Genomic DNA, 23,123 nt, shown 5'->3' with positions numbered 1-23,123 from the left:
TCAGATATTGTGAATAAGAGATCCCAATGTTATTTTGGAAGAGAAGTTAATACATGCTGTGGCTATCATAGACAACTATAAACATAGAAATATTGGCTTGTTTGATATATTTTCAATTAAGAAATCAAACCCTGGAATAGAGAACCAAATTGGGTTTTGATACTATCTCAAAGGCAGTTTTGTGTGTGTGGAAATCTTCTGTTTCACTGAACAAGTGGTGAGCAAATAGCAGGGTGTTTGTAGACTTTCAAAAGATCCACAACACTAACGGAAGCGGAGAGGTTGCCCCTTTACAGTGGGAAGGAAGTCTCTCTGAAGAATTTTTCTGCACAAATGCCACCTGATTCTGGTTTGAAATGTGGAAGAAGAGCTCTTAACATCAGCATATGCCTCCTCCAGCTTCTAGCCACCAGTAAAAAAATTATCGAAGCTGAACATATTCCAAAAGAACTGTTGGTTTTGAATATTACACAAATTTTAGGCCTATTCTTATTGTGGCAATAAAATCATGGGTTCCACAACTTTAGGATCTTTCCACAAATTTCACTATATTTCTGCAATATTCCACAAATTCTAAGCTTTAATTAAATAAAAACTAAAAGAAAACAAAAGACCAACTCAGTAAATTTTGAACTTTTCTCCTTTGATGACAATACCAATCCTCCTTCTGTCACACCAGACTGTGAACAACTGAAGGAAAAAGAGATGCCATTTTTACACTGTTGATCATCAGAATCCCCTCACCTGTCAGTCTATGGGAAGAACTGCAGCTCAAGTTACTCCTTGTATGGCATCACTATATAAGCCATCCTATCATATTACTATACACATTCAGAAACATGAAAACCTGATAGCATTAATATTCAAAAGGAAAAAGAAAAATTACTTTAAAAATCTTTGAGATAGTCTATTTTATACTTCATAAAATAGTAGTAGTAAAAGGGAATTTGTTTCTTGACTTTTTGGTTCAGCTTTAAGCTTCTCATGACAGTGTTAACTTGGCCGTGTTGCACATATGTACTATTTTCCAGTCTTCTTTTCTATGTTTCTGTGTCAGTTGTTAAATACATGCCATGCCAGAAAATACACAGGATCCTCAATACGGCAGAGTTAACATTGCTCTAGGAACCCTAACTTCTCCCAGTTCCTACCATTTTTTATTTAAATTGCACAGCTTTAATACATGGCGTTTAATATTCTTATTTATTATTTTATCTTGTGGTGGCACCTAAAGGTTTTTAACTATATCTGACTGAAGCGGAATTTGAAGGAAGAGAAGGCAACAACCTTAGAGATGAAATTGGAGATACTATTACATGTAAAGGAAGGAGCATAAAAGAAAGCACAAATGTGGCTGCTAAGAGGAGCAGAGAAGCGATGCAAGGATATGAAAAGCCATGCAAAATGGATGGTGGGGGATGAGCTGGTAAAAGAAAAGAGCAGATAAATAGGGAGGGAAGAGCTGTGAGAAGTCTTGCAGGAGAGCACATGAAGTTTGAACTTGATACAGCAGAAAAGGAGGAGCCAGTGGAGGGCTTCAAAGCGTGGAGTGCCATAGAAGATCAGGCGAGGAAGATGATTGGGTTTTAAATACATTACTAGAGGTGGCAAAGCAGTTATCGGGGAGGCTGGAGAGGTTTCTGTGATCCAGATGAGAAACGTGGACCTGGAAAAGGGTTTTCACTGTGTGGTTAAAAAGAGCTTGGATCTTAGAAAAGTTATGGAGGAAGAAATGGCTAGATTGGACATAGCTGGGATGTGCAGCTATGTTCAAGGGGAACGGGAAAGGAAGGAGTCAAAGATGACTCCCAGGTTATGGGCCTGGGGTAAATTCACACATTTGTAGCTACTGTTCTCTTAAAACAGTTAAGGTTGCTGTTACATTTTAAAGTCACTGTTATATTTGTGTTATGTAGTGTATAACATTACTCAACATGGTTTTAAAAAGTTAAACCTCCAGGACAAAGACTATTACAAGAGATAAAAATTGTACAAGTTCTGTGCTAATGAATATTAAATACTTTGAACTATTTTAACAAATTATACAGTACCGTAGATTGACATACTGAGTAAATGAGATCTGTAAGGGCATTCAAGTTTCAAAAATCTGCAGATATAATCCTAACCACTCAAAACTGACTGAAATAAACAGGCAAAGGAGAACTGAATATAAATTATCATTTGAATTTTTTAAAAAAATTAATACAAAATTGCATAGTACAGTCTCTGAGGGTATGCATAAAATATCTTGTCTCTCTATCCATGATAGACCTTAGGCAAAGGAGATTCATTACTAGCAATACCCATTAGTAACCTAGATGAAAAGAAAATAAGTAACCATTCTGCTAAACTTCGTTAAATTTCATTAAATTCAAAGTCCACAATCATATCTCTAATGATAATACTCAGCAGGTGAACCATTTTAAAAGCTGTGAAATGCTGGAGCTAATTAATAATTGCTCAGACTATAATGACAAAGTTCCTGCTCTACCTTGCTGGGTCTTATGCTTATTGGTGGATTTGCTCGCCTTGGAGCTTCACAGCAGCCCTCAGCTTGGCCGTTTTTCTGAACCCACAGTCCAGGTCGACTCCTCCTGTGTCTGACCAGGAGTTGGGAGGATTTGGGGGGAACCCGGGCCCGCCCTCTACTCCGGGTTCCAGCCCAGGGCCCTGTGGAATGCAGCTGTCTAGAGTGCCTCCTGGAAGAGCTGTGCGACAGCTAAAACTCCCTGGGCTACTTCCCCATGGCCTCCTCACAACACCTTCTTTATCCTCACCATAGGACCTTCCTCCTGTTGCCTGATAATGCTTGTACACCTCAGTCCTCCAACAGTCCGCTTTCTCATTCTCAGCTCCTAGTGCCTCTTGCTCCCAGCTCCTCACACGCACACCATAAACTAAAGTGAGCTCCTTTTTAAAACTCAGGTGCCCTGATTAGCCTGCCTTAATTGATTCTAGCAGCTTCTTGATTGGCTGCAGGTGTTCTAATCAGCCTGTCTTAATTGTCTCCAGAAGGTTCCTGATTGTTCTGGAACCTTCCCTGTTACCTTACCCAGGGAAAAGGGACCTACTTAGCCTGGGGCTAATATATCTGTCTTCTATTACTCTCCTGTAGCCATCTGGCCCGACCCTGTCACACTACATGTGATCTTCACATGGACAAGGTTCTATCAGGTTTTGTTTACCTGAATATAATATAAACAGGTTTTGAAATGTGCCAAAATTTTAGTTTCTGCTGTGATAACAGATCTATTTACTAGTTATTTTAATTTTCTTTTACCCTTTTACAGTTTTACTATGCTAAAACATTATTTGAAAAGGAAATATGCTATTAATTATGTTCTACCCAAGATGGATGCCTCACTCAGGTTCAGAAATATTGAAAAATGACCTCAAGTATTTAACATGAACACATCAGAACAGAACAGAATTTAGTTTTATAAAGCAATTTCATATGTGAAGTATCTCTCAAAGCACTTTTTAAAGCAATTAGTATTGTCATGATTGTATGCACACAACCTTGGTGAGAAGGATACTGCTAAGCACAACCATGCATGGTACTAGAAACTACCATGGGGCCCAATCCAACTGCCACCAAAATCAATTGAAAGATTCTCACTAAAGTCAATGGGAGTTAGACTGGGCCCTTCTAGAGAGAACGACTGTTATCCAAGATGCCTGGACGGTATAATAATTTTTGAAAAATAACGTTCAGTTGATTCTGTAAAGTAAAGCTGACAGTTACATTTACATAGATCCAGTAGTGATAGGCAAATCGCATACATACATTTGTCCAACAGCTTGCATATCAAGCCTATTAGGTGAGTTAAATATTTCCATGAATCAGAGAATATAATGTATGACTAGCTGATTTTCATAGCAAAATAAGATTAGAAAAAGATTTCCAACTGCCACAGGGGCCTTCCAACCAGTGTCTGGTTTCAAGACTCTCACTCAGCTTCTTTAGCAGGTATTTTACAGTTAATTCTAATAAAGACTTCCCTCAATGCCAGTCCCTCCACCCCCGCCCCCCAAATTTAGTGTTATTTCTACTCTTCTCCGAAAAAGGGAAGGAAGGAATTGCCTTCGTCAGTATCAAAAAGCAAAATCACCTCTCTTTAAGTGTTGTCAAAACTTCTAGCTTCTCACTATGCACAATTAAAGATAACAAGTTTGCAGCATTTAAAAATTTAACATTTTTGGATGCAGAGAAAGAATATTGGAACAAAACAATACAAGGAATACTGTTATGATTGGACAGGACTCAAGGATGTGGATGTATGAAGAGTTGAATCATTCTGGGGCTCTTGTAGCATAATTCAGGTCTAAAGCGCCTCAGAGTATACAAAACCTTAAATAGGATTAATAATATTAACAACATTATTAAGGTATTTTACTTGCTAGTTGTGCTAAGACAGACCAGAAGTGAGACTTGACTTTTGAATTCCATGGGCCAAAAGATCTACAGGGTAAAGCTGAATGGGCTCAGAAAAGTACGTCTACTATAAATGTTCAGCAGAAAATGTCTTCATTTCTTTTCCTTTGTTTATCACGGCTGGAAACATTGAGCTCCATTTAGTCATGCGGAATGCTGCTCCATGTGGCCACAACTTTTGTCACCTACAATGGATTCCAGTGGACATGTATGAGTATCAGTGGGTGCTAATTTTGCAATTGTCTCACTTATCATTGTTCTCCTAAACGACTGATGATGACTCAAGACATTCATTCCCTCTCTGCTTTCTCATGTTTTGGTGCAATAACTCCTTAATTCCTGCAATTCTCCATAACTGACTAAGGCACAGGAAACTAAGAAAACAGTGCTACTTCTTGTCCCAAAAATTTTCACTCTTTCGTTGAATTGTTATTTGTAAAAAAAATACAAAACAAAATAAAACAAAACAAAAACCCCACCACAATTACAATAATAGCAAAAACACTCCAGTCACCATTGTCTAGGTAAGGTGGCACAACACTCAAATTATTCAAAAGCCAATGATCTAAAGCATTAATACAAAATCCTTTTGGACCAGGAAACTTCAGCATAGCATTTGACCAATGTGTGAGCTTAGTCAGTTTTGAGATGACAAGCATCATAGCACAAATCAGAGCCATCAGCGCATAATCACTTCAGAAAAGAGCCACCAATCATAGATATAGTTATTGTGATCCACCATCTTGAATTATAGCTTTTGTCCTTAAAAACCCATCTTCACATTTTGCTTTTATCTCTCGCAGGTGACAGTCACTATGGGCCTAGGAGAAGAAGCAGCTTTCAGTTCTGTAGCCCTGGAGAGCTTTGAGTGAAAGTTACTTTTTAAAATGGCACCACTGATGCAGAGATAATCAACATACAACCATGCACTCCAGTTTCTGAATATACCCAACTATACGTTTATACTTACAGTCCTTCTTTTTAACTTCTGCACAAATGCTCATCTTCTAGGCAGCTTTGTAACCCTACATATCTTCAGAAATAGTCTGGATGTAGTCTATAAGTCAGCCTGGAGTCTTTCAAAAGTTTTCATTTCATCCCTGAAAGAGCATCCCCAAACACTTTCTGGCTAAATTCTACCAGTTTTACTCAGATTGAAGAACACCTTACTGTGCAGTTATTATTTATTATTTCTAAATTTAAAAACAGGAGCTCATCCAGTTCTCTGGGCACTTATTCCCTAAAATTAAAAATCTCATTATAAACACAAGGACTGCCCCAGACATACTTGTCTCACTCAGTCCATCCCCTCTTCAACAGCTTGAACAAAGAGAAGGAAAAGATGGGTTTTGCAGCATGCCCGGAAGGTTAACAAATATGGGTTCTGGTAGCTCCCTTCCAGAGAACTCCCTGCCAGCAGCTCCCCCTCTTTTACAGTGAGAGAACTCCAGCTTTAGCACCTCTGCTGTTTTCAACTATGGTATTGTATCATGGGGGAAGAGAAATTACCTCCCAGGTAATTAGCTCCCAAACCATTTAAGACTTTATAGGTTAAAACTGACCCACTGAATTCCACCCTGAAGCTTATTGGTAGTAGTTCCACTGAAATAAATGGGAATTCTCAAAGAGCATGTTACAATTCAACATTAGTGAGGGTGGCAGAATCTGACCATAATCGTCTTGTGGCTCCATCTACGTGATACAAATGTTTTCTTAACTATTTTGGGAACAAAGTTAAAGGTTGGGGAGGCTTTAAAATACACTCCACACACCCATTTCTTAGATTTTGGTTTCATTTACAAAGAAACTAATCACAAATTCCAGCTCATACCTTCTCCCCAGGCTTGGTTCCTTTTAGCATTCTCCCCAAGGGCCTAGAACCTAGGTTTTATATGCTCAGAAAGTCACTTCCATCTCCCTTATAGCCAAAGTGAAGTTAATGAGTCCTGCCTAGTGCAATGAGTCAGCAGGAATCCATCAGCAGTTCCCTACAGGCTTCCAACACCTGCTAACAAGGTAGATCAACAGTAGAGCCCTGCCACTATACTATATTCGGTGGACAAATATCCTGCATGCAACATCAACACATTTTGATTACTATCAATAATTGGATGAAAGTCATCCTTCTCTGTTGCAACGTAAGTCATAAGGACATTAAGAGGGGTAAGGAAGCACAACGCATGTCACTGCATGTACCTCTTCTTCATTTATTTCTTCCAACTGTGCCACAGTATTGCTGAGCAATTTTGAAACCAAACAATATTAATTCTATCTACACTAATAATTTATGCTGGACATTGTGTTCATTTGCAAAGATACTGATCTTGACACACCATAGTTTCACAATGGTTTCCACTGTCATACACCATTCTGAATTTTCCTTTACATTAGGTTATTTTCCAAATACCCCAATACTTAATTCTTTCAGGGCATTATAAGAGGTAACACAGGGAAAAAAGAGAGCTATAGCACCAGTTTTTCAACTGATGTACTCCTAACTTGTTCTAACAAATAGCTGTACATCAGCACTAAATCATCTACAACATATAGTTGTTTACCTATCAAATTATTAGGATACATAGGTGCTCATACCACCTGAATATAACCAGAGCTTGGGCATAACATGCTTTATTGAAAGAACAAAATTTTGTAATGTTCATCATTTTTAATTCTCTGTGGTTATAAAGATACCATGTGGAGCCCCCACACCACTCTAAACAAAAGATATGCCCTTGCTGGGGTTTTGTTATATTAACAAAAAAAAAAAAAGATAATTTCAAAATAACTACATAAACCCCAGCCAGAGCTTCGAGGGCTCTGTCCCTCAGGACTTGACTGTTCCAGACGCTAATTCTTACTGTCAGAGGGCTACCACCACATCTCCAGCAGGGTAAACGAGCAACACCTGCCCCAGTGAGACAACAATCATTTACCTGCAGCTCCCTGCAGAATTCCAGCATCAAGTAACAGGGTAGGACAAGAAGAAACTCCTTACACAATCTTACACACCAATTGAAAAAAAAAAAGGTGGTGAGAGCAAGAATCTCTGGTGTGCATTTTAAAACCATCCAAGCAAAGGATGTTACTTTCCACCACTGCCCTTGGATTAGTGTACAGTCTTCTTTAATTTTTTTAGGAAATAGAACTGACTGAATCCTCCCTTTTCCATAGCTGGACAAGTACAACTGTTCTATCTGGTCTAACCTTATCTTCAGTGTCCAATCAGAAAGTTGCATTCAGCAAACTAATTCAACTCAGAAGTTTGTGTATAGACATTCTTTGAAAGACTTTAAAATTGTTGACCTTCAGGGCACAATGCAAAGCCTATCCATTTTCCCAGGTGTTTGGCCAGGAGGATGGCAAGAGAAATTGGGGTTCTACGGCATGATGGGGTACTCATCTGCACTGTTGATTTGACTCATTTATTTTTATTATGGGGTTGAGCTTTCTGTATTTTTATATATTTTAAGTTTGTTATTATTGTGATCTTTATAATTGACTTCAGGGTGCCTCAAACTATTAGGGAGAAACATTCTTATTTGCAGTTAAGAGAAACAGATAAAAATAAATAGTGTCAACCAGGAACCTTTTGTGAATGAAGCTCACCTGATTTGGCTGTATTAAGTATAGTATGTCAGACATGAACTGACTAGACAGTAACTTCAGGAAGGAGTATCTTGCCAAGAGAATGCCAATTCTTTCCCCAAGGATTTCACCCTTAAGGCTGCAGCAGATGACTCCTTGGAGCACTCTTCACAAACACTACATCCTTTGGTACGAACAGATCCAGTGGTAGTACTTGCAGAAGGTGTTGCCAGAGCTCAGATGACTGCCTAGCTGAATTCAATCAGGAAGGCTTCTCCTCTCTCAACCTCAGAAGTGGCCACGACTCTAAGGAAATTAGCCTTAAATTTGATTGGGCAAGGAAGGATTGCCAAGATGCAAGGTGAGCCAAATGCAGGAAAAGGTCAGTGCAGGAAAGGATGGCTGAAGCAGTTTTTTAATCTCTTAGTGGAGACCTTATTAGAGAATGAAGAGGGAATGGGACTTTTTAAGATGCTGCATCCAGAACAAGTAGGTCTTCAGTGCCCTCTGGATGTCAAAAGTGTGCCAGAGAATTTCCATCCACACCGACATCTTAGGTCAGATGGTGGGGGAGGGGAGCAACCTAATTAAGACTTTTCCTTATAAGGAAGATGGGATAAAGTAAAAAGCACTATCTTGTTTCATAGAACAAGAGGTAGGAGGTGTAACAATCTTGGGGTTCACTAAATAAACTGGTGAATAAGAAAGGAGTAAAACTTTAATAAAACAAACTGGAAAGCATCTCTGGTGAACTGGTGCACACAGCCATGCGGTGTTCCCAACCCCTGCCTAACAAGCACATCCCTAAATTCCCACATTCACAACACTGTCCCTTCTGAGGGAGTGTCTCCAAATCACAATCTTTTGTAAACATCTCTCTGCAGGAGGATTGCAGTCCAATGATGCAAGCTCCTTCACTGATTGGGGAGAAGCAACGGCTACCACCTGCTAATGAGTCTTCTGATAAGGGAAAACTCTACTCCATTGCACTCGGGTACAGCAGGACTAACTCCACTCATTTCAATGGGCCTAGATACAACAGAGAAAAAATTCATCCTTAAAATCTTTAAACAGGTGTCACAAAGTAGGATGGGCAGGGTTGACACATCAGTATGCTTGTTTTGAATTTTTCTTGTACCAAAAAGTTGTTAGGACCGTATGATCTGAGGTAGGCCTGAACCTGATCTGACTTTTCAAGAATCAAATAGTATTTTGACCCCCCCAAAAAATAGCTTTGTTCCTACAATGCTATGATTCAGGAATATTTGCCTGCAAATAGTGTGTCTGTATATTTGTGTGTCAGCTAACAGCCTTGGGAGGTAAGAGCAAACCTTGGAGCAGGTGTTTGATTTAGACTGTGAGAGAGAGCAAGAGACATTGCATATGTTTGGGAATAGTGCTAACAAAAGAAAGAGTAAAGCAAAAATACCAGCAGTACTTACATTTTGGCCACTTTCAAACTATCCAGGATGATTTTTTTGGAATTAATTTAGAGGAAGAAGATTTTAAACCCACAGAGTTTACACAAAAAATTGCAGTCCTACTTGGCCGAGGAAATCTGGTATTTAACTATACAGATTCTCTAATCTGTCAATCTTCATTTCTTAGATTCATGATCTAGAAACATATGTCTATCATACTTATTTCCAGACCCATTCACTTACTGGATGGATAAAAATAGCAGGAAGTGATATCTACGGGTCCTAAGTGAAGCCTGTCTGATTTATAACGTCTATCCAGCAGAGAGTGATGACAAAAATTGCCTCTCTGACCCCTTCCCCACCCCACTGTCTAGTCACACAATGAACAAAGGGAATAGCCCTATGGTTGTCAATAGTTAGTTGCGGGTGTTAAATTTTATATTAATAGTTGCTGGGAAATCAAAGACATGCCAACAATTAAGGATTCAAATAGCATAAACATATAGCATAAATTGCAGCTTACAAAACGAAGACAGAAGATGGAATTTGATGCCAATCTTCTCTCTTTCCTCATCCGCCTATGCCCCTACCTGGTCATGATGTATGGGCTGCCAGGCTAAATTTGAGAGAGCAGCATTGTGGAAAAGTGTGGTGAGTACTGAAGACTGCAGTTCCTGCAAGAAAATCCAGCCCATGATTTTCTTACAGCCTTAATTATATGTTTATTCTTTGTACCAAAAATTTGTACCATTTTTCCTTTTTTGAAAAGTATACTTGAATTTATATATCAATTTATATATCAAAAATGTCTAAACAGTTTGGGTGGGTGGGTGCGGGGGGGACAGAGAGAGAAAGAGAAGATAATCCAACCTGGAACTATATTCCCTTTAGGTGGAGGACAGAATGTAAGGTTCAAGGCAGGGAAACAGGTGCTTGAGGCATTTACTTGCCCACACACCCACACAGAATAGGAAGATCCATGCAGTGAGGGTCTTCTTCTGCATATGGCTCTAGAGAGAATTATTTCTCCCTCTCAATGTTTTTAGCCCTTCAAAAAAATCAAGAACCCAGTGTAAACTGACACTGTGCTGTCTTCCTGAGTCTGCAGATAGAAGCCTCCAGTATTTCTTCCCCCTGGTTTTTTGTGTGTTTGTTTTTTGCCTGAGCATCAGCAGCACAGTGAAATTAATAGACTCTGGACCAAGGTTGGCAATTTTCTGGGAAAAACTAGTTTAGGACAGGCTGCTGGTAAATACTGGATTAAACCCATTTTAAATCAGGAAACTGGTGGAAATAATTGCATCAATATCCAGCAAGTTCAACAAGCATAGAATGAATCTTTTCAAACTTTGGATACATCCATTCAAAACTGACGAATCGGCTCAGTTTATCTACTACTTCAAAGTTGATCTTCTGCTACGGAATGCTGCATGGCCAAATGGAGTGGTAGTCTGCAACTCCGCACGCTTCAAGCCTACAACTCTGCATTACTGATGTTTTCATATGATGGAATGTATTTGACATTTATTTATATACTACTGAAAACTGAAACATAAGTCATGACATACAATTTTCTGGAGAAAATACGAAACCAAAATGCACACAGAAATTCCAATGTTCAATATTATAATTACATACATTAGTATTGCACTCACTGCAGTTTTACTTTATTTGCACAACCCTAAATTAATCTATAAATCAACTGCCTTATGTAACTACAGTCTGAATATGTACCTAAAACTAAGTATAATGTGGTGTGCATTAATTATCCAGTTTTTAAAATAGAAAATGCCTTAAACTGCAACTAGTTTTTCCCAAAGCAATAAAAAACATGAAAAAGCTGGTAAAAGCTACCGCTGGTAACTACTATGCCATCCCAGCTCTGGAGAGGCTATCCACTTATGACAGCCTCTTCACTTAAGGCAGCCTCTCGCCCATGTGGCACGGTTTACAAGAAATAGATTGCCTTGCACTTGCTGAGTTATTGCCAGATAGAAAAGGAGTACTTGTGGCACCTTAGAGACTAACCAATTTATTTGAGCATGAGCTTTCGTGAGCTACAGCTCACGAAAGCTCATGCTCAAATAAATTGGTTAGTCTCTAAGGTGCCACAAGTACTCCTTTTCTTTTTGCGAATACAGACTAACACGGCTGTTACTCTGAAACCTGTCATTATTGCCAGATAGTTTTCCAGATATGATAATAAAGTTTTGGCCTAGTTAAATCACTTTCCTGGTACCTAGTCTTGCCCACAGCAATGTCAGAATTCAGGTTTCCTTTGCACACTTAATTCAGTCTCTTTGTGCCTGTGTATTATGATACAGCCTTTAATTACATGACCACATACTATTTTTCCATGGAAACCCCTGCCTCTTCAGATCTGAAGCAGAACTAAAACCCTATTAAGGCTGTTTATGGGGACTTAACAGGACTACATAGTCGCAACAAAAATCAGCAGACTGGCTAATCCCATATCATTGCACCAAGAGAGTCTGGGTAAAGTAAGAGAAACACTAAGGTAAAATGCTTCAAAATACAGATTGAACCCACATTCTGTCTGGTAACCAGGACTTAATAAGTAATTGCAAGATCTGGTGGAAACTTGTGACAAGAGTGCCAGAGAAAGGCTTAATAATGTGACATAGGTCGTTAATCCTATCAGTCCTGCCAGATCACTCTCAGCACAAAATAGTAACATATCTGCACCAGTTAGCAGATACAGTTTATTGCTGAAATCTAACTGGCAATTTATTTCAGAAAGTATATAACTACCGTATATTATTGGTAAAAATGAGCTATTGGAGTAAAATATTCAAAAATGGCTAAGTTACTTTCAATGGGATTTAAGATCCTAAGTGAGTTTAGTACTTTGAAAAATTTCACTCTCAATCAATGTAATTGTCACTTTTTTTGACCAATGGGTATCTTGCCAGATAATTTTTAAAAATTGTTTTTGTTGTTGAGCACCAATCGTCCTCAGCTACAAATTGCCTAGCTGCTATATTTGGACTCAAACGGAAGGAAAAACCAGAAAAATAACTTTACGAAAGCAAAACTAATTTTATTGCTACTGATTTTTAAGCCAGATTCTGCAGCCATTATTCACACTGAGTAACACAAGTTGTGCCAGTGTAAGCAGTGATTACTTGTACTGAATATTAACTTTCTCAAGTTTTTCAGCTGTTTTATGCAACTAAAATAAAAGCTAATTTTTGTACTGGCACTATGGTTCATTCTCCCCAGTGAAGTTTGAAAGGCCATTTGAATACTGTGCTATTTGACTTGGGGATGGGAGTGATGAAATCCCATATAGTCTCTGCTTCACTTTATTGGGCTCATGTAGATCCTGAATATGGAAACGAGAATTGCTTTTGATGTCAACAGCAATATAATATTTGAAGAGTACTGCACACGTCATGTGGGATAGCGACCACAGAACTATCAAACACAGAACAAATAAGGGGAATTATTCATCCTACCGGTAACTCCATTGACTTGATTTGGCCAGTTAACTTTTATAGTACTACTGAAATGTTATGAAATTAACGTTCAATAACAAGAAAAATAATGAAAATATATTTCAATAATTTAGATGACAGGCATCCTTTAACGTCAGGTTATTCCAACTGCCATATTTTTTGTTTCTTCTCCTGTCCCTTCAGTTCTGAAAAGAGTTTAGCACCCGATATCGCTAGGATTCCTGGCTTTTCAAGGAGAATGTGCATTTGTTTCTAGCCTTGGTGGTTTACGGGACACCAGGCATAAAACCTGTCATTGTTCAATTGGACTAGTGGTGCTTTTGTGAAACTGATCCAGGTCTCAATACACTAACTCCCAGATCTTGGACCAATACAATTTTTTATCCCGGAGGATGAAAAGGAAGAGGTTTTATAAAGCATGAATTGTAAAATGTGGCTCTCCATCCACATCTAATACACAATCTGATGTCTGAAATAATGTACTGTATCTTGGCAGAAAGTGAATAGTGGTTTTTGAAAATGACAGAGAGAAAAACAAATACAATTGTCAATGAAAATATTTTCTGTGTACACTGAGAATTCTTCTTTTCTCCTGTTAGGATAGAGGCCAATTACAGTAACAGTGCAAGAATCCCCACCTCTCCAGAGGAAAAGGGTTAAGAAGGAGATATTCACTATTGGAGAAATACATGCAGAGAGAACCTGAACCAACAGTGCAGTCCCATGATTATTGATTTTACTAACTATAAAATCTAGTAATAGATTGTAATTAATGTTGGAGTAGACATTCAAAGGCACAAATAGCACTTATGTCTGTAACTCCTATTAAGTTCAATGGCCCTTACAGGCAGTGTCTTTGAAAACCTACTCCATTATTAATAATAAGTACATAGATAGCACAAAAAAACATACGCTATTCTTTACAAAACGCAGAACAAAACATGCATCCTGCAGGCACAGTGACAGCCATGATATATTTTTACAACTAATGCAGGTATAACAATATACATGGGACAACAGTCCAAATACTGGATTAACAGGCATGCAGAAATAATGTATGTCTTGTTTTATAAGATTAGGACAGCAAATATTGCATCTGTAAAATTGTCTCAGGATAGTTTGTATTACCAAGGAAAGTATGTTAGCATAATAGATTTCAGGAAGAAAAATGAAAAAAATTCATAATTCACCTCAGCTTTAGAGATGGCTTTATAAGAGATCAACATATAGATTCAATAGTGATCAACATTCTCTGCCTTGAGTATTCTGCACCTCATAAATCCAGGGGGAAAAAACCCTTGTGTTTAAACACTTTGACCAAGACTTTAAAAAACAGGTGCCTAAAATTCAGCTGCTACGTGCTTACTTGTTGGCATGAATAAATGCCCAATTTTCAAATGAGATGAAAATTCAGCAACTCCCATTACAATGGAATCATCAGACACTGACTCTAATAAGGAGGAAACTTTACAAAGTAAGGGCCTGATCCAAAGCCCACTGAAGTCTATGGGAATCTTTCCATTGACTTCAGTAGGCTTTGGTCCAGGCCCTAAGAAAGAAGCTACCTTCCTGACTTCAGTGATGTGTCTAACATATCCTAACATGACTGTTGTCTTACTTTTAGGTCATGGATCATGCTGCAGGGGATTTATCAGGCCTGTACACCCTTTTGTGGGATTATTGCAGAGTGGCGTTTGGAATTTATAGGCCTTCGTACAAGATTGAAGCCTGTTCTGTCATTTGTTCCCACACTGAAGGATTTCCCAAAGTAGAACGGGACAAAGGTCTTCACTGAAGACAATTTTCCCTCTTTGACATTCACTCTTTTGCTTTTTCTACACACAGAAGTTGCATCAGTTTAAAACACTTTTTCAACCAATTTAGTTAAGCAAATGGGAAAATCCTATATAGACACTCTTACTTGGATTTAAGAGTGCCTTACTTCGGTTTACGTTAAACCTGGTTCTAATCAACTTAAGCTAATTTGATAAATTCTGTCAATTAATGTGACCATACAACCTTTTGCACAAGTTTAAGTAAATCAATTTTGATAATTGGTGCAACTCTGCGTGTACATAAATTCTTTATCCAGCTGCTAAAAGAGAAATCTGAATCTGCAAATGAGTCTCCACCCCAGGCAGAATCACAAAATTATACAAGACCTCATCTTGAATACCTTATTTAGGCACACTCAGTCCTCCAAACGGGAATTTCCTTGAGTACAGTTGAATGAAATCAGAACCAACACTGAATGAGAACCTTAATATGACATGCAGAAAGTAGGAAGTATTTCTGTTTACTTCTTTAACTGACTACCAAAAAGCTAGCCTACCAATTAGCAGTAAATCACAACAAACCTCTCCAAGTGAACTCATCCCCATCCTCCTCTGGACCACATACTCTCCAGAAACCAGAGCAGCAGATTGGATATCTGTCAGGTATCCGGCAGAATTTAAGCTGTTGGTTTTGACCTATAAATCCTAAACAGAAATGAGGCCAATTCTCTCTCTATGCCATTTTGCCACAGGTGTGGTCAGTGGAGGCACCTGACCTGAAACTTAACTGATATAAAAGAGAGGATGTAGCTGGCAGGGCATTCCCCATGAAGTCCCCTCAGATTTTGAACTCACTCCCCTACTGATCTGAAATAATCCAAGTTTATTCACTTCCAGGGCATGCACAGTGCATGAGCCATTTGTTTTTCCTATCAACACGAGGGCTTTGGGAGAAGATTTGTAACATGTTTTGGCTAGTAGGTTATTGTTGGCTGTGGTGGATATGCTGATTAGTGGTTGAAGGAGAATTACAAGATTAACTATATAGTTGCATCTTTAACTGTCAGAAAGCACCTATAATAAGGGATAGGTGCTCCTTTCTGGTGGAGGTGCATACAAATCAAAATAAATAAATAAAATAAACAGGCACAGTGACGGCCATGATATAAATAGCTAAACAGAACTAGGAAATAAGAAGAAAAGATAAAATGCTGAGGTGAAAAGAATGACTTCACCAGGGCAGGCAGTAAAAATTAACAATACAGAGCTGCATGCAGTACATCTACTGGCAATACTGTATGTAAGACGTGTAAGCTGAACACATGCACTTGTACATGGACTCACCTACCGATGACAGAGAATTTTAACAGCTGTGACTTATTAATTTAGCCTTCATGGTAAGCTCCATAGAGTGGATATATATGGAGGCAAAATGGGAGAATAATTTTCATTAATGTCATACTGACAAACAAAAGCCTACTCAAAGTTTGAATAAAAGTTCCTTATGTATCTTGATTATTAAACAACACGATCAACTTGACTTAAAGAAATTGTTCAGTAGCATGAAAATGCTAATTATGTTGTACTAACTTCCTTTTGTCTAGTATAAAAGGAAGTTTTCTTACTTTGCCAGGCTGAGTATAATAGTCTATGAATTTTGAGATCAAAGAAGCAAACGGAATGTTTTCTAAAGTAAGAGTTTCCTTCACCAAGTTTTACACTTACTACAGCTAAAAGAGCTGTGTGAAGGGATCAGCACTAAACCCAAAGGACAAGCAGTGCACAGCAAGAAAGAGAGCAACTCCCTCGTGCTTTTTGCAGGTCACTACCAAGGACTGTGTTAGCAGATCCACACCAGACCCTTAACAGGCAGCTCTGCTGCTACCAGTAATTAGCTTGGACAGCTCTGGCTCCAAGAGTAGCAGCAAGGCTACACCATAATGAGCTCAGCTGGGATTAGTAGGACAGGGCAGGGAACCAAGAGAGCAGAGGCATTCTGCACTGCGTATGTATCAAGGAGATCAAACAAGGATGGCTGGCTAGGTTATCCCCTCACCACCTCATTCCAAAAATGAAGCACGGCAGTGTATAAAATACAGGCTAATGAAGAGCGACACCTCCAACAGATGAGAGCCACATTAATTAACACAATCCCTAGATCATGTAATACAGTTTTTCTGTTAGTGCTAGCAAACTTGTAACTTGTCACTGATTTAAGAAAAAAACCTGATATTTTTTCCTTTTTGTTTCTGGTAGAAGATAATGGTTTAATCTTGGAATTTTGTAAGGAATTCCTCTGTGTGGCCTTCAAGCTGCAAAGACAAAAAGCTTCAGAAAACAAGCACCATGTTTCTCCATGAATATATCATTTAAAAAGGAAACTCACTTTTCAATCAACAGCTTTTTATGCTCCCTTTTGAAATATGCCAGCTCGTTCCAGACAGCATCAGAATCTTCTTGGCGAAGCCGGTGGGGATCTGCACGCTGGTGTTTGCTTTTAGTGTTTTCAGTCCTGCTAATAAATGAAAGGACTTTTGTTTTAAATAAACATTTATTTTAACATTTTAAAACCAACAAGAAAAAAAAAGGTGACTCTCTCTTTCATTCTCAGTCACACACACACACACACGCTTGAAATTGCTACTAGTGGATGTAATTCTTGTATGCTGAATTCAGTTTTATTGGATAGGACTCCTAAAATCTGGTATATCTAAATTAAAGTTCCAATTAAATAACTTCCAAAAGATAGCCTGCTGGTATGGCAGCAGGCTCTGAACTGATGTGTGGCAGATCATAGTGTCTCCCTCATTCAGCCAGTCAACAGAGAGAAAGTACAAGGTGACGGTGTTGTACAAAGTCTCCAAGAAAGGTTCTGAGCCACCAGCTCTTCTAGCACCTCCTGTCAATCAATCTGTAAGTGGCACATGTATCCAGTCTTAAAGCAAGCTGACAGCCCATTCTTGTAGATAAAGAGTGTGTTAGAAACACACAATTTAGGGGAAACACAGGAAAGAAAAGAAGATTTCAAAACTTCTATTTCACTTAAATGCCCTTACTGTGTATTAACGATGATGCCAGGGAGAACAATTAAATAAAACTATTCCTGCCTGAAATTCTTTTCATTCTCACTGTGTGCCAAATTCTTATCAAGGCAACAATAACCTACAAAAGAGTGGAAGGCCCCACCGTCCCTGCAGTCACTGATATCAATGGAAGAATTGGACCCCATCAGCTGCCATCCAAACAGCAGGTTCTTGAGGAATCAAAGGCACATCAGGCCTCTACCTTTTACAGAGAAACAGAAATTGCATACGAGCTTGATATTGAGATGTTCCTAATACACCATTTAAATGTCAGGAGTGGTTTGGGGTTACTTGTGATACTAAATAATGGTTTAATGTGTGACTTTCTTAATTTTTAACCCACTTTAAATTTCTACAGTTATGCCTTGGCCACTGCCCTGCCTTTACTTTATAGACACAGTTTATATACTCCATTCAGGAGGACAAGCCACAGGGCTTCATCCAGTAGTCTTCTCTATAAATCAGCTGGTAGGAGTTGCTATAGAAGCAATATAACTTGTAGCCTTTTTGCTTGTCCAAGAATTCTAAGTTGGCACTGGAACCTAGGTATCCTGAATATGTTCCCATTCAGCCAACAGCAGGTTTCATTTATATTTTATACAGGAAGTCTGTGCTGGTGAAAGATGCTACCCTGACCACAACCGAAACTGAAGTATATCCATTGGACATATATACAACAGTTAATGGACCATCCCGTTCACTGCCCCAGTATACATCAAAACTGAAATTAAATTTCTTTACCTAAGGACGTGAATATAGTTCAGAATCCATCCTTTCAGTCCTTGCGCTCTTAGTTGATTCTGTCACCAACGGTGTCTATTAGACACCTGTATACTAGTTACTGGGCACAGACCATCATTTCATCAGCTCCCATTCAAAAGGTTTCAGTCACTGCAACCTTGACTGAATTTAAAACAGTCACCTAGAGATTAAAAGTTCTGCATGCTATTACTAAAGAACGGAACCATTTCAATCTTAGTTTAAACAAAGCTATATAATGTCATTTGTGTTTTAATCTTGCAAGGCTTCTTCCTCCCACAGAGAAAAAGTACTGAATGACTTCATAAATCTTAGAACTTTTCATCCTGATAAGTTTTTACATGTTAAATAGTCTGTCTCCCTAGAAATGCTAGATTATTGTGCAGGAGTGGGAATCTACTAAAGTGGATTAGGGATAGCTGAACTGGGGATATACTTGATGCCTGATTCTCATTTACACTAAGATCCCCTTAAATCACTCTGGCACTAAAAAGCAGCTTTAAAAATGAGAGTAAATTATATTTACACCCATGTTAAGGCCTCTTGACTTGATTAGCTCTGGTCTACACTAGGAGTTGAGGTCGAATTTAGCAGCGTTAAATCGATTTAACCCTGCACCCGTCCACACGATGAAGCCCTTTTTTTCGATTTAAAGGGCTCTTAAAATTGATTTCCTTACTCCACCACCTACAAGCAGATTAGCGCTGAAATCAGCCTTGCTGGGTCGAATTTGGGGTACTGTGAACACAATTAGATAGTATTGGCCTCCATGAGCTATCCCAGAGTGCTCCATTGTGACCACTCTGGACAGCACTCTCAACTCAGATGCACTGTCCAGGTAGACAGGAAAAGGCCCACCAACTTTTGAATTTCAATTTCCTATTTGGCCAGCGTGGCAAGCTGCAGGTGACCATGCAGAGCTCATCAGCAGAGGTGACCATGATGGAGTCCCAGAATCGCAAAAGAGCTCCAGCATGGACCGAACAGGAGGTACGGGATCCGACCGCTGTATGAGGAGAGGAATCCATGCTATCAGAACTACGTTCCAGTTTTCGAAATGCCAAAACCTTTGTCAAAATCTCCCAGGGCATGAAGAGAAGCATGAAGGACAGAGGCCATAACACAGACCCAAAGCAGTGTCGTGTGAAACTGAAGGAGCTGAGGCAAACCTACCAGAAAACCAGAGAGGCAAACGGCCACTTCAAGTCAGAGCCCAAAACATGCTGCTTCTATGATGAGCTGCATGCCATTTTAGGGGATTCAGCCACCACTACCCCAGCCGTGTTGTTTGACTCCTTCAATGAAGATGGAGGCAACACAGAAGCAGGTTTTGGGGATGAGGAAGACGATGATGATGAGGTTGAAGATAGCTCACAGCAAACCAGCAGAGAAACCGGTATTCCAGACAGCCAGGAACTGTTTCTCACCGTGGACCTGGAGCCAGTACGCCCCGAACCCACCCAAGGCTGCCTCCCAGACCGGCGAGGCGGAGAAGGGACCTCTGGTGAGTGTACCTTTTAAAATACTATACATGGTTTAAAAGCAAGCATGTTTAACGATTAATTTACCCTGGCATTCGTGGCTCTCCTGGATGTACTCCCAAAGCCTTTGCAAAAGGTTTCTGGGGAGGGCAGCCTTATTCCATCCACCATGGTTGGACATTTTACCACTCCAGGCCAGTAGCACGTACTCAGGAATCATTGCAGAACAAAGCATTGCAGTTTATGTTTGCTGGTGTTCAAACAACATCCGTTCTTAATCTCTCTGTGTTATCCTCAGGAGAGTGATATCATTCATGGTCACCTGGTTGAAATAGGGTGCTTTTCTTCAGGGGACATTCAGAGGTGCCCATTCCTGCTGGGCTGTTTGCCTGTGGCTGATCAGAAATGTTCCCTGCTCTTAGCCATGGGGGGAGGGGGCTATTCACGCGCTGGGGGGAGGCAAAATGCGGTTTCGCTGAGGTCTAACCGAGTCAGTAAACTGCGCCAGCGTGCTTTTAAATGTCCAAATGCACATTCTACCACCATTCTGCACTTGCTCAGCCTGTAGTTGAACAGCTCCTGACTACTGTCCAGGCTGCCTGTGTACGGCTTCATGAGCCATGGCATTAAGGGGTAGACTGGGTCCCCAAGTATAACTATAGGCATTTCAACATCCCCAATGGTTATTTTCTGGTCTGGGAATAAAGTCCCTTCCTGCAGCTTTTGAAACAGACCAGAGTTCCTGAAGATGCGAGCGTCATGTACCTTTCCCGGCCATCCCACGTTGATGTTGGTGAAATGTCCCTTGTGATCTAGCAGTGCTTGCAGCACTATTGAAAAGTACCCCTTGCGGTTTATGTACTCGTCGGTTTGGTGCTCCGGTGCCAAGATAGGGATATGAGTTCCGTCTATGGCCCCACCACAGTTAGGGAATCCCATTGCAACAAAGCCATCCACTATTAACTGCACATTTCCCAGAGGCACTACCCTTGATAGCAGCAGCTCAGTGATTGCGTTGGCTGCTTGCATCACAGCAGCCCCCACAGTAGATTTGCCCACTCCAAATTGATTCCTGACTGACTGGTAGCTGTCTGGCGTTGCAAGCTTCCATAGGGCTATCGTCACTCGCTTCTCAACTGTGAGGGCTGCTCTCATCTTGGTATTCTGGTGCTTCACGGCAGGGGAAAGCCAAGTCACAAAGTTCCATGAAAGTGCCCTTACGCATGCAAAAGTTTTGCAGCCACTGGGAATCGTCCCAGACCTGCAACACTATGCGGTCCCACCAGTCTGTGCTTGTTTCCTGAGCCCAGAATCGGTATTCCACCACATGAACCTGCCCCATTAGAACCATGATGCCCACATTGCCAGGGCCCGTGCTTTGAGAGAAGTCTGTGTCCATGTCCTCATCACTCTCGTCACTGCGCTGACATCGCCTACTCGCCCAGTTTCGCTTTGCCAGGTTCTGGTGCTGCATATACTGCTGGATAATGCGTGTGGTGTTTAATGTGCTCCTAATTGCCAAAGTGATCTCAGCGGGCTCCATGCTTGCTGTGGTATGGCGTCTGCACTGAAAAAAGGCGCGGAACAATTGTCTGCCGTTGCCCTGAGGGAGGGAGGGGCGACTGATGACATGGCTTATAGGGTTGGCTTACACGGAATTAAAATCAACAAAGGGGGTGGCTTTGTGAGAAACTGAATGGCCCCCTCAAGGACAGAACTCAAAACCTCAAGGACTGAACTCAAAACTGGGTTTAGCAGGCCGTTGATTTCACAGAGGGAGGGAGGAGAAAACGAATACAAAACAAATCTGGTCTATTTCTTGTTTTGAGCAACTTCATCTATCTTTATACATCTTGCTGGCAGCAGACTGTGCAGTACGACCGCTAGCCATCATAATTTCCTGAGTGCTCGGCAGAACACGGTGCAGTATGACTGCTGGTCATCATTTTCTGCTGGCTGCTGATTAAAAGACAGTGCACTGCTGGTAGGACTCAATCACCATGAAACAAAACTTAAAAGGGAAATGACCTGGCTGAGTCACTCCCATGTTTGCCCAGGCGCCCCTGATCTCATCAAGATCGGTTAAAAGAGCACCCAGGACTACGTCGATGACGGCTACCAGCAATGCAGTACCGCGTCTGCCAGCACCCAGGAGACATACGGTGACGGTTAGCTGAGAGGGCTCCATGCTTGCCGTGGTATGGCGTCTGCACATCAAGAAAAAAGGTGCAAAACGATTGTCTGCCCTTGCTTTCACGGAAGGAGGGAGGGAAGGGGGGCCTGATGATATGTACCCAGAACCACCCGAGACAATGTTTTAGCCCCATCAGGCACTGGGATTTCTACCCAGAATTCAAATGGGCAGCAGAGACTGCGAGAACTGTGGGATAGCTACCCACAGTGCAAAGCTCTGGAAGTCAACGGTTGCCTCGGTACTGTGGACACACTCTGCCGACTACATGCACTTAGAGCATTTGTGTGGGGACACACACAATCAACTGTATAAAAACGCTTTCTACAAAACCGACTTCTATAGATTCGACCTAATTTCGTAGTGTAGACATACCCTTAGAGAGGTGTAATGGAGCCTTAGGGTATGTCTACACAGCAGTGTAAGCCCAGGGTTTTAACTCAGGCTCAAGCCTAACTCTCCTTCTGTCTACACACAAATCATACTAACCTAAGGTTCCAGGGCCCCACGGGGTGGAGGGTCCATGCCTGAGTGAAGTCAGGACGCAGGGTTCAAGTTACATTGCTTTGCATTGTAGATGCAGCCCCATTGGACTCATGCTCTGAAAGTCTGCCAAAAGTATCCCACAATCCCAAGCGCAAACTTTCTTTGTGTTCTGGACAGCCAAGTTTGGTGGATAGTCAAGTTTTCCCACAAGTCAAGTTATGCCACGAACAAAGGGCTGCAGAGGCCACGTTTTGGGAGGGCACTAGGAAGTCTGGGATATGGGTGGTTGGACTCGAGCCTACATAATGCAATGCATATGCTGGAGGTCCAGTTTGGGACCCAGATTTCAACAATTCATAACTGGCATTACAAATAAGTGTAGACACTCCAGGCCTAGCTACAATGTAAGCCCAGGTATAGTAGAACTG

At 40.5% G+C, this 23,123-nt stretch overlaps 1 protein-coding gene across 5 annotated transcripts in view; it reads right to left on the bottom strand.

Moving 5' to 3' along the window:
• Positions 1-23,123, bottom strand: part of CNTLN (centlein) — a 284,446-nt gene that overhangs the window by 108,490 nt on the left and 152,833 nt on the right. For 3 of the 5 annotated variants that reach the window (XM_073345462.1, XM_073345466.1, XM_073345465.1), the window contains one exon: positions 17,082-17,210. In XM_073345462.1, coding sequence (XP_073201563.1) covers positions 17,082-17,210 — 129 coding nt within the window. The remainder of the gene's footprint in view (positions 1-17,081; positions 17,211-23,123) is intronic. The other 2 variants (XM_073345467.1, XM_073345464.1) reach the window with 1 other exon arrangement.

The sequence above is a fragment of the Lepidochelys kempii genome, chromosome 5 (genome assembly GCF_965140265.1).
Source record: "Lepidochelys kempii isolate rLepKem1 chromosome 5, rLepKem1.hap2, whole genome shotgun sequence".
Lineage (NCBI taxonomy): Eukaryota > Metazoa > Chordata > Testudines > Cheloniidae > Lepidochelys > Lepidochelys kempii.
Note: the sequence above shows the minus strand (reverse complement) of the source record. Positions and strands in the feature narration are given on the sequence as shown.